Raw genomic sequence first — 11,831 nt, 5'->3', positions numbered from 1 at the left:
TAAAATTTAAAGTGTTAAATATGTACTTCGTCAATTATTTCAGGAAAAATATATGATAATATTGCATATAATATTTTTTGCGCAGTAATATATTTAGTAATTCATATACAAATATATTTAAATGAATATATTTATGCAACTACATTATGAAGTATTATCAGAAAAAATAAAAATTTATAAAAGTTATATAAATATCATAGAAAAATATGAGAATACAATTGCAATATAAATAATTTACAAAAAAACATTGTACAAAAAACGGTTGTCAATTTGTAAGACATTTATTATATTTTGTATAATCATTTACTCTGAGTTATTTGTTGTGTAATCCATGGAATATAATTATACACATTGACATATACACCAGGAACATTACTAGTTGCACAACCAATACCCCATGCAACTATTCCAACAACTTGCCATTGGTTATTACCAAATTGACATACCAATGGTGAACCACCATCACCCTAGAAGAATTTTAATCAAAATAAGTACTTCCAAGGGAATTAATAAAATTACATATTTGTTAAAAACATGAGCTAAATGATATCAATAATATTATTTGATATTTGTTACTAAAATCTGATCTTAATACGTTAATAACTTACTGTGCATGCATCTTTTCCTTGTTCCCCCCCTGCACATATGAAACTATTTTTATTCAACATAAAAGAACGTCCAAGCCTAGTTTGCCTTAAAGCATTTTCACAGGTTGATTGATCAACAATTGGTACATCTACTTCTTTTGTTATACTTTGGTATTTGCCATTTGTACCAAATGCATCCTTTCCCCAGCCTGACACCCAACATCTTAAAGAAAAATATGGAGGATATAAAATTATTATGATTAAATAAATCTCAATATTAAATATAGATTTTCTACATACCTTGTAGAAGCTGCAGGTATTCCTGTAGGAAGACATGCAGTGTTTATATTAGGACTGCTTGAAATTGGAACAGTACTGTTTAAAGTTATTACTGCTACATCATTTTGAAGATTAGCAGAATTGAATTGAGAGTGTATGGATATTTGTTTAATTGAATATTCTTGATATGGATAAGTCTCACTGGTGGACTGTTCATCCCATTCTCCTAGTCTCACTTTAAGTCCACCATTTCTGTAGAAAAGTATATTTATTTTTACTTGAAATATTAAATTTCTTTTATTGAAAAATAACATATAAAAGACACAAAAGGAAATAAAAATACCAATATTTTTTGGAATTAAAATAAAGTATAAATTACATGTAAGATGCTACTTTGTGGGCGACAGTTAACACATGATTTGGAGTAATAAGTACACCCGAGCCAACATATACATTGTTAGTCGTTAAAAGTGCAGCTTGCCAGGGATATGCTCCGTAACTGGCTTGACCTTGAGGATGTGCAGACACTGGAATTTTTCTGACACCGCAACTAGTGTCGACCAAGTTTTCCGAAGAAGACGAGCAACAACACACTTGGCCAACGGGACAATTCGAATTCTAAAAATTAAAATTAAGACGACGTATTTTTTGAGAAAATGACATCTTTAATCATTAAACTATTAAATACATTACTCATACATACTCCATTAACAATTCGAATATCGATTCCCGTATTGGAATATGGACAGTTGTCCCTTGGTACACAACACGAATTGTCACTGTAAGCTTAAATATAAAATTTAATAATTTGTAATCGAATATTTAACTTAAATACATTTTTTCTACAGTAAAATATAATTTCTCAAGAAATTTTAAAATTCACATTCAAAAATAATCGGAATTAGATTTCAAAGAAATTTCCAGTCTTCAAAAACTGAAGTATTTTTCTGATAGCAAGAAGGGCTAAAAAAGATTTAAATTCTTCAAGTTTGTTTAAAATTCTTCTTATACTCATACTTGATGACGCAACTGCATTACTGCCAAAAGTAATCGTATTCTGTGCCAGAGCACGGTCCCTTAGAATGCCCGTAACGAAGCAAACTGCAAATAGTATATAAGACATAATTGAATGTCGCAAAATAATTTTCTGTACTTTACAAGAACGCGCAGAGTTGAAGAAGAACAAGATTTCAAACTGGCGAGTCTCCGTTGATTTATATACATCCAGGATACCTTGCAACGCATTTTGCAGAAGCATATTAACTCGTACATCCTTTCGGAACGAAAATAATGTGCGACCTTTCACAGATACTGGAGTCCTTTGCGCGTAAATTGCTACATAATTTGGCGTAAATTGCTTCCGATCATGATTATGTCTTCATTTATGTATGACACAGATGTTGTAATGTTATTCAATTTTTATACGTAGTAAAATGTTCGAAGTGGAACGAAAAGCAAGGTTAGACATGCTCTGAAATAAAGAAGGTCAATAATTACGGGTACCCGGTGCCCGGTAGTAATGCCATGAGTCACATCATAATTATACTGTTTTTTTGCCTCAGTTTCCTTCTTTTTATATTTTGATGTCAACAATATTTTAAATGTGCTACAAATTGTCATAAGGAATTGTCAACTATGAATCACATATGACTAACAAGCATATTTCCCTTTTTATAACGTTAAATCGTAATAATTACAATTACTTTAATAGCGACATCCTTTTTGAAGAATAGAATATTTCAATAAGTTAAATATGTCTTTACAGTTAACTCGTGGTTAATCGGACCGAAGTAACGCTGAAAGTTGAAAGTTACCCAGAAACGATAAAATACTTGAATTATTTTACAAATGAAATATTCCAATGACTCAATAAACTACTTTCATAATACGAGAGTAATTTTAGGATGAGACATATCTAAATGAGGAATATTAATTGTAATAATGAGAGAAAATCAAAAGAAACATCTTTATGAATGATAGCAATACAAATGATAAATCTTGCATAGGTCGTTTTATTTATACATCAAGTTGCTACATTTCGAAAGTAGTATTCTCACAATTTGTTCTCTCTCTCTCTCTCTCTCTCTCTCTCTCTCTCTTTCGTTCTCTCACTCTCTTGTTTATTTCCTTCTCAAAGCGTAGAACATTTAAAATGTTATTGCTCGCCTAGTTGTCAATTCAGCGAGATACTAAACACGTCTGAACTAACACGAGGACGTAAATATACGAAGATTGCTCGACATTGCGTAAATTAGAAACAAAAATTTCGAAAAATTCACAGTGAAAATCGCCTCTGGTATTTCAGTCAATAAATCGTATTACGTATTACCAGAGGAAAAGGTTACTTTTCAATGTAAATTCGTAGAAACTATCTAATATGGTCGTGGTATAGAATGGTGCAAAAAGTATTAAGAAATATTTGCAACGCTTTTAAGCGAAAAATCTTCTCGTAAAACGAAATTTGTTCGAAGCCCACTTTTTGCACCATCTGATCCTCCCGTTGTCTATAAAATGCAGTAAAAAAAAAGCTGCTTTTTTTGCCTTACAGACAGAGCTTTAAGTTTCCTTGGACAAGATCAAGACTTAAACTTTAAACATATTTAAAAATTGATATAAAATCAGAATTAATAGCTTCCTAACTAAGTTGGTACTTGACGGACAATGCCTAAGAGGTAGTATTAATTTTTTCTCATCATAGTTGCACTGATTATAGTACGATCAGTTTTTCCGACCTCCACGTCTCTTCATAGAAGATGTACATTGAGGACAGTACCACTTTCCTTTTGGAGGTGCTGTGATACCGACACATGGATAGTGAAACCATTCAAAAGGACACTATAAAAAGATAATGAGAGAAAATAATTATTTAATAAATATAAATATTCTTACTTGACTCATACGGAAATATATATAAAGAAAAAAGGTTAGCTTACATCTGAATTGTCACAGGCAACCATATCCCCATAAGATACTTGATTACATATACAATATCTTGGTTCATTTGGATCATAAGTCCAATCTGGATTATCTGAATCTACAACTTGTGTATTTGTAGTTATAACTGGAGGTGATACAGGTTGCTGAACAGAGGCAGCAACTACACTCGAACTTGGGACAGCAGTTACTTTTCTAAAATGAGTAATAATATTCATTCAAAGCAAACACGTGAAAATTTCCACAAAGGATACAGAAGTCTTCTAGCAGATGCATACTTTTTATGTTTTTTAGTTGTTTCTTGCTGTATAGCTGCAATGGCAGTCTGAGCAGCGCCAGCTAATTCTCTACTAAATTCGGCTGCATGTACACCTCCAGTGTTAATGGCCTCGTAACTAGCTTTTAAGCTGGCAGTACGTCTGCCATGTTGCATTTGTTGCGTCGCAGCAATTGCTTGTGATGCTGCAGCTGCTATAGCATTTCCACCAGCTCCTATGTGACCGAGATTATAACTCACAGAACCAACAGAATTCGCGATTGCTGTAGGGGTAGATGGCACGCTAGTAGCGGCGATAATTGGTCCTGAATTTGCAGAAGCTGGTCGCGATTCAGGAAGACTTGGAGAAATTTTTTCTATAGCTAAGCGTTTTTCTATTGATGTAGAAGATGCATTTGAATCTCTCCTTTTTTCTGCTCGAGCTATAAAAATTTTTATTAGTCTAAAGTATTTTTCATATTGAATAAAATTTACTTAAAGCAAGGGAATACTTACAATGACTATGATTGTCTCGTGACCTACTGGATGTTGTAAAGCTATATCGATTCTCTTTTTGACTACTATTCGTAGGTGGTTGATCTAGCTCCAATGACCTTTTCTCCAGTATTTCTGTGATACCTTTATTATCTGCTTCTAGCTCCATTTTAAATTTGTGCAATTCCTGGTCTAATCTTCTCAAATATCTATCTACTAAGTCATACATCTGATTAGCTAAATGCACCTTCTCATCTGCATCCTCTAAAGTTTTGTAATATTCTCTTCTAATAGCTTCATATTCTGCTTCCTTTTCACTAGGTTTCATCTTTTTTGCATTTGCAAAAAAAATCTTTACTTTTTTTTCTAAACTGTCCATTGAATCTGCAATAATTGAGCAATTATTAATATAATTCATAAATAATAAATATATTCTATAATAATGTGTACATACTCTGAACACCTAAGTCCATTTCTCTCATTTCTGTGAACCGGTCTCTTAACTCTTGTGGTAGGTGCTCGATCACTGGGACCGCAAGAGAAGAAGGTTAACATAACCAAACAAAACCAACACAAACAAGATTAAATACTTAAGAATAAATGACATTTATCTAATTAATATGATAATTACAATGTTCGCATTCTATTCACAGGAAATATTACAAGTTATAGTTTAACTCCAAAATATATTGGGTAGAGCAGAGAAGCTATACACTATTTAGAAAACATACAACTAACCTTAAACTTACAAAGAATGGTATATTAAGAAATTGCTCATATAATGAGATATTTACCTCGATAATAAAATAAAAGCCGACATTTAAATGATTACGTGTAATAATACAATATCTAATAAAATATTCGCTTTAAGAAACGCTTCTAATGTTTGTGCGAGAGAGTATATTTGGAAAGGTTAGTAACTTTCTTCAGAAGCTGGGTAAGCAGAGCATGCCTCGTTTTTACGTACTTTCAACATAATCTTCCAAGTAAAGCATCCTTTTCTGCTGGCGCTTCGTTACCCGATGCTTAATTTACAATTATTTACAATTTACTAAAGGGGAGTGCTTGCCGCCGTGACAAAATCAACGAAAATTCTAGCACTCGATCGGAAGCGTGTTTACGGCGGCCAAATCCCTTGTTGTACCCACATTTTCACGCTAGTTCTGTAAATAATGCGAATCTATGAACGATTCGTACGAAATATCGTAGGAAAAATGTCATTTTCGCGAATATAAATGGTCCAGTAATTAGTGCATTCTTAAAAGTGTTATTTATTTCGGAATTATTACTGGCCAGTTATCTATTCCTTGTAATCCGCCATCTTAACGTAACTTTCAGGAGTGACTTTACATGGTTCTGTGCCCCGTGCGAAATATTTTACATTCTTATTTTTTAGTCAAATATTTCTATCGATTCAGACATTGGTATTTTCATTTATTGAATAAATATTATCATTACATTTATTCTATTCCTTAAATTTTATATCTCTAATTCTTTATATTATATACTTATTAGTTGCATAATGGATATAAATGTATTCTGTATGTATTGCACACATAATATATGATATTTAAAAAGATTTGTTATTTCTTAAATCCATAGGATATAAAATTTAATCGATCTTATATCTATAAGATTAAAATCCCAGGCAGGGATTTGTTCTCGAATCTATCAAAATTTGAAGTACTTCTGATAATAGCACTTCACTATCACTACAAGGATTTAAAGTAGAATAAGAATATTTAAAAATAAAACATTGTTTTATAAATATGTTGCAGACGATTGTGTAGTATTAAGGATTAAAGAAAGTTAGGATTCTTTCGCTTGGTCTTTATTAACAACATTCCCTGCATATCGATCGACGTACTATAAGATCTTTTTATACTAAAAGAAAGGTGCGTTGAACTTTTCCTTCGTAAAATGATACGGCGCAGTCCGACGAGAATCGACTTACGACTAGACGATCTGCAAGAATATGAGGCGATGAGGAAAGCTCTCGAAGCTAAGAAAGAATCAGAAAGACCACCAACATTCAATCCTCCTCCCTGGGGTGGTAAAATCCCGCAAAGTGAAATTCAAGAACGCATCGGTTATATGCCGCAACAAGCTCAAACTACACATTGTCGGCCAAATATATAGCTTTTTATATAATACTTATTTATTCTGAATTATATTATTTTTTATGTTTATCCCAATATTACCATGCAATTGATTGTAGTCCATCATGAAATAAAATAAATCCACTGAAATTCAGTTTCCAAAGTGTTTATTGTAATATTACTAAAATATACATGGCAGCGTTTTCTTTTATAACATATAACAGTTGAAGAAGGTAGTAACAATAGAACATCGACAGTTGTTTGAAGATCTATGACACAAAGGTTTAACAATACAATGTGTAATATTACAATATCGCCGTTTAAGTCATTAGCAAATACATATGTTTGTTTACCTAGTTTAATTAAAGTAAGATGATTGAGCGTTTAATAGAAACAGATTATTGCTGTTTGAAATGTCTCGTGTACAAAAGGTAATTACATGTTAGCGATTCTATCGTTATTCCTATAATAAGAGGATACCGATCAACATACACGATGAATAATAAAATGCACTGATTTAGCATGTATATTATGAAATTTACAAATAAAATGTATTGCTATATAGAACAAGAATTATCTGAAATGCAATATTGTCGTATTTATTGTTCTCCTCGAAACAAGCTTTCTTCATCCTCTGAACCAGCAGAAAACTAAAAATATTCTCGACGCTATTCTATGAGAAAATTTCAATTCCATTATTAATTAGCTCGCTTATCCCCTAAGGGTAATAAAAAAGAGCGCCCTCGATGATCTTTTATCACGACTACAGTCCCTATGAATTATAAACCTTTGTTGAAGTATAAGTATGTGGGTATATCTTTGCTGTTACAATTCTTCTTCAAAAGTTCGTAATTTTCAGGCTCCCAGCGTTTCAAATCGGAAGATTTAATTGAGCTATAAAATATATACAAAGTATACATATAAATTATGTATATTTACACAAAACATATACTAGTAATTATTTATATATATCAATTTTTGCGTCAGTATATGAATATTCAGTGCCAAAGGTGGTAAACAGATTGGTTTTCAATGTAAAAGAATTGTTTCGTTCGTTTGATAAAATATATATGTATAAAATTTATAAAAGCTCACCAGTTTTGCGGGAATAACGCACACGCCGTAGGAACCATAAACGTCAGACTGAAATATTAATGAATATTTTTTTTTCTATGAACGTCCAAACTTTAAACCACTGTAGTCGACTAACAATGTTACAGTGATCTAAAATTTTAAAAATATATGTTTAAAAAATACTTACAAACAACCGACCAACGTAACTTGTATGGGTGCGTGCAAAAATTTGATCTTCTGCATCCAAGTATATTTTTCTAGTCTTTCCATGATGGGTGGTAGAATCACTGAACCATATAAATTTGTGTTTCATTAAGTTAGCATGCGTTTGATCTCGTGCTCTACATTTTATACTTACACATGCCAGGTGCACACATAACAATTCTCGAGATGACTACTTGGCTGATACCTTTAACTGCGGCGAACTGAAATGGATCATGTATTTACTTCTCTTCAGTGGTACACTTTATTCTATAACGAACGTCGAATGCAACCTACTTTTGACTTGGTCAACTTATTGCCATTCTCGTCATTGACGTCGATTCCATTAGTAATTTCGTTCTGCCGCATCAGGGGAATGTTCACGCAATTTGCAGCTGCCACGGCAGCGAACGGCACGTAGCGCTAAATAGTTAAACTTCCAAATATTATACTTAATCAAATAATTAAAAGGATTTCTGACATAAAATCATTTTGAAGCCAATTTGTTAGGAAAGTATTAATTTGAGTTTTCATGAATTACAAATTTTACCGCCATAAGAGTGCTCGCTCGTTTTGCCCAAAAGGACTTGCATCCTATAGCCGTTATCATAGCCGCTGAGGTAGCACTGACGTATGCCAGTCCTAATTGAGACACGGTCGTAGGACTGTTGGCATTTCTGTTCGTATAGTTAACGAACGCGTTGAACGACTGGTTCACCCATTGCCAAAAAACCACAGCTGTGTTTGTTCTGCAACAATTGTTGAGAATGAACAATGTCTTTTTCATAAATGCTTATATAAAATAAATTCTACAAAATCAACAAAATAGTTATATCTTTCAATTGAAAATCAAGGATATTTCTGCTACTTGAAATTAAATCTATTACAAAAAAAGATTAATTAGTATTTTTGTAAAATTAATCTCAAGGGCCATGTTAATACAGAATTCTTCCATATTCCATTGTTTCATTTTTAGAAAATTATCTTTGAAAACAAATTACTATTGAATGAATTTTTTAATTTCTTGCATTTTGAGGATGTTATCTTGTTTACAGTGGCATAGTTTAAGGTGGACAATATGCAAAGAGACAATTTACTTGTAAAACTGTAGCATAGCACCAGTGATAAGCATTCCACCTGGCACTTGAAAGGACATTCTACCGAAGACATTCTGCAGGTCACCGGTGTCGGGATGAAAGGCCGACTCGTAAAGCTTCTTAGCATAGATGATTTGCTCCCGGGTTGTACCAGCTGGCTCCTTCCCAAGTCTAAGGGATAAACAGACTATTGATTTTTCGTAGACTCAAAAACAGCGAGTTACAAGGATGCGTGAAAATTTATGTTAAGAATTCTGATGATAGCTACATGTATAGAAAAATTTGCGAGAAATACAAATGAAGGAATAGTATCACTTTAAACAATTAGATAGAGCGTGTTTAAGGAAAGATTCAGAAAGATGATAGAGAAATTTCTTCAAGTTACAGGAAATATGCACATTCACATGAAGTATCCTTTCTGAAATCTTAATTTAGATTAAAACTATTGAAAATATTTTCCTAACTATGTATTTTCCTACCTAGTATTTCACTTTTAAAACGTCCAAATATTATTTTCTTTTTTGGTACAATTATAAATTTTTTGGATAAATTTTTTGTCTGGAAATCTACAATTTTGTACACAGGCTTGATTTATTGTCTTCTTTTTTCCAAAAAACGATTATTTTACTAGTTTTACAATCGGCTAACGCATTACACAATTGACCAACTGACACTATCGATTCATGAAGAAAAGGAATGTAAAGATGCGTGGAGAATATTTTGCAGTGACCGATAGGTTTTTATTTCTTTTTTTCTTCGATATAATACGTAGAATGTAAATCTTTCGAGGTTAAAATAAAAATCTGATTCGATGCAAGATCCTTATGACTTCCGTTTCCCATAAAATCGTTCTTTCATCCGTGCCATGGTTACTTATATAAGTTACATGTACGGTCAACCACCTGCATCGTAATCCTTCATTAGAGAAATCGAGCAAAACATGCAAAGAAAGATGGTTGAATTGCATCTGAAAAACTATTGTTGCGTTTTATTTCTTACATAGCGTATGTTTTAATTTATTTTATACACCAGAAGTACGATTGAGAAAATTCATGCAATTAAACTGGACTATGAAATAAAATACACACTCGTATATGGGGTTGAAAAAGGCTGTTAGAATTCCATGGAGAGAAAAGGGAATGCGGATGCGTGAAAGGAGTTTCAAGGTCAGCTCTCTATGTTTAAAGTTTAAATAGAACGTTATATTTATAGAATGGCAATCGCTTTTAATTTTTCCAATTATTTTTTTGAATAATTAAATTATAGATTAAAATGACTCTATTTGTTTTTTATAAATATAGTATGAGAATTTAAAATGGATATATTTTAAACATAAAAGATATATAATGAAACATTTTTAATTATAATAACTGTGATTGTTAGTGCGATCTTTATTTATAAGTAACGATTTTGTTAGAACATAATTATGTCGTTTTATCCTTGAAATACTTAACATAGTAAACTGCATTTATCGATAACGCTCGTTATGCAATACTGTTTCTTCGAGCATGATAAAGACGCCATGAAAAGACGCGATTCTTGTATCACATACTTCAAATCACATTCTGTCAATCGTAAAACAAGATTAATGTCAAGAAAATATTTTTTATAAGAGTTCTTACAAAGTAATATCGAATATTTTAATATCTTCTTGTTCGATTGATAACGAGCAAGTAATACAATATAACATAATACGTAGAAACATATTTCGCTATTATTACAACTCACACGCTTTTATTGTTTAATTATTATTACTTTAGAAAAACGTAAATAACATTGAAGTGTCCTTAATTGTCGTATCCTCTTCACCACGCATAATATATTAAAATTTCTGATATATAAATTAAAATGTGTACTAATCTACATAAATGTTTTGCACTTATTCATAACAAATCATTTGTTTTCTATAAGTTTCATGTTTATGTAATAGTCCAATAGATTGGCTAGTGGTCAAGCAAAACTAAACCGATTGCTCATACTCACTTATAGTCCTCGCATAATTTCTTTGCTGCTAACAACTGGGATTCACCAGCGGTACAAGTGCGGAAATCGGTTTGCCAGAGGAAATACTTCCATCTGCCTACGAAGGTGCTAAGATCCCATAGAGGTTGGTCGACGTCCAATCTCTCCTCCCCCATCTTTGAGGGTGATACGATAATCTTTAAAGTTAAACGTGTAATACGATTCATTACACTGACAGTCAAAGCAAATTTTAGCAAACGATATCAAAAAGAAGAATGAACCGATTGAAACGAAGAAGTTGATGAAGTCTGTTAATATAGTATATTGTATATAGTATATAGTATATTGAGACAGGTTTACCAATGATCATAACATTGTATAATATGTAGAAATATTGTTATTATGTATTTACGAAACATTCACGGTGAACTCTAGAATCGTTGTTTATCGAATGGTGTACTTTCAAGTTAACCGTTTCGTGAATAGCTTGTAAATTGTTTGCTTTTGAGAATATGTTAAATTTATGAAACATTCAGTCTAGAGATTAGAAGGCATTTTATCGTCTTACTCTTTCATTGATAAGAATATGCTTTAAATTTCGATTTTGTAAATACATATGTAGTAATTCGTTATGTTGGCAAAAGTAGGTAGAGGAAATTCAAATAAGTTGAAATTATATGTGAAATAATATCGAGTATAATATTACGAATATAATAAAAATGAAAGATATAATTCGTACACAGTGCAATCAATGCATTAATAAGATCACTTTGTCGTTGCTTTATAAATACAAATTTTATCTATAGCGTTATCTAACGAAATAACAAAGACACACAAAAACCACTGA

The 11,831-nt window shown here is 31.9% G+C and overlaps 3 protein-coding genes and 1 long non-coding RNA gene across 9 annotated transcripts; 1 reads left to right on the top strand and 3 right to left on the bottom strand.

Moving 5' to 3' along the window:
- Positions 1–247: 247 nt before the first annotated feature.
- LOC132912294 (phenoloxidase-activating factor 2-like) lies at positions 248–2,344 on the bottom strand. 4 transcript variants are annotated; one of them, XM_060969668.1, is made up of 7 exons: positions 2,100–2,344; positions 1,884–1,967; positions 1,570–1,652; positions 1,246–1,484; positions 888–1,118; positions 609–810; positions 248–467 (listed from the first exon to the last, which is right to left on the bottom strand). In XM_060969668.1, exons 1-7 carry the CDS (start codon positions 2,122–2,124, stop codon positions 300–302), a joined length of 1,032 nt encoding a protein of 343 aa, XP_060825651.1. In that variant the 5' UTR covers positions 2,125–2,344; the 3' UTR covers positions 248–299. The 4 variants fall into 4 exon arrangements, with proteins under 4 accessions (XP_060825651.1, XP_060825650.1, XP_060825648.1 ...); XM_060969667.1 differs by having other exon boundaries at positions 1,878–1,967; positions 2,100–2,343; XM_060969665.1 differs by having other exon boundaries at positions 1,878–2,343.
- Positions 2,345–2,858: 514 nt separating this feature from the next.
- Positions 2,859–5,659, bottom strand: LOC132912292 (inhibitor of growth protein 3). 2 transcript variants are annotated; one of them, XM_060969659.1, is made up of 6 exons: positions 5,519–5,659; positions 5,006–5,077; positions 4,573–4,935; positions 4,079–4,499; positions 3,800–3,995; positions 2,859–3,701 (listed from the first exon to the last, which is right to left on the bottom strand). In XM_060969659.1, the coding sequence occupies exons 1-6, from the start codon at positions 5,544–5,546 to the stop codon at positions 3,585–3,587; spliced, it is 1,197 nt and encodes a 398-aa protein (XP_060825642.1). In that variant the 5' UTR covers positions 5,547–5,659; the 3' UTR covers positions 2,859–3,584. The 2 variants fall into 2 exon arrangements, with proteins under 2 accessions (XP_060825642.1, XP_060825643.1); XM_060969660.1 differs by lacking the exon at positions 5,519–5,659 and adding an exon at positions 5,290–5,402.
- LOC132912337 (uncharacterized) lies at positions 3,436–6,473 on the top strand. 2 transcript variants are annotated; one of them, XR_009659176.1, is made up of 4 exons: positions 3,436–3,538; positions 3,617–3,789; positions 5,205–5,488; positions 6,330–6,473. It is a non-coding gene; the product is annotated as an uncharacterized LOC132912337 (long non-coding RNA). The 2 variants fall into 2 exon arrangements; XR_009659177.1 differs by lacking the exons at positions 3,436–3,538; positions 6,330–6,473 and having other exon boundaries at positions 3,695–3,789; positions 5,205–6,130.
- A 327-nt stretch (positions 6,474–6,800) lies between these two features.
- Positions 6,801–11,200, bottom strand: LOC132912300 (sideroflexin-2). Its single transcript, XM_060969683.1, has 8 exons — positions 11,006–11,200; positions 9,023–9,193; positions 8,476–8,674; positions 8,223–8,348; positions 8,083–8,149; positions 7,912–8,011; positions 7,746–7,793; positions 6,801–7,544 (listed from the first exon to the last, which is right to left on the bottom strand). The coding sequence occupies exons 1-8, from the start codon at positions 11,158–11,160 to the stop codon at positions 7,430–7,432; spliced, it is 981 nt and encodes a 326-aa protein (XP_060825666.1). The 5' UTR covers positions 11,161–11,200; the 3' UTR covers positions 6,801–7,429.
- Positions 11,201–11,831: the final 631 nt, after the last annotated feature.

Source organism: Bombus pascuorum, chromosome 11 (genome assembly GCF_905332965.1).
Source record: "Bombus pascuorum chromosome 11, iyBomPasc1.1, whole genome shotgun sequence".
Taxonomy (NCBI): Eukaryota; Metazoa; Arthropoda; class Insecta; order Hymenoptera; family Apidae; genus Bombus; species Bombus pascuorum.
This window is presented reverse-complemented; position numbering and strand designations above follow the sequence as displayed.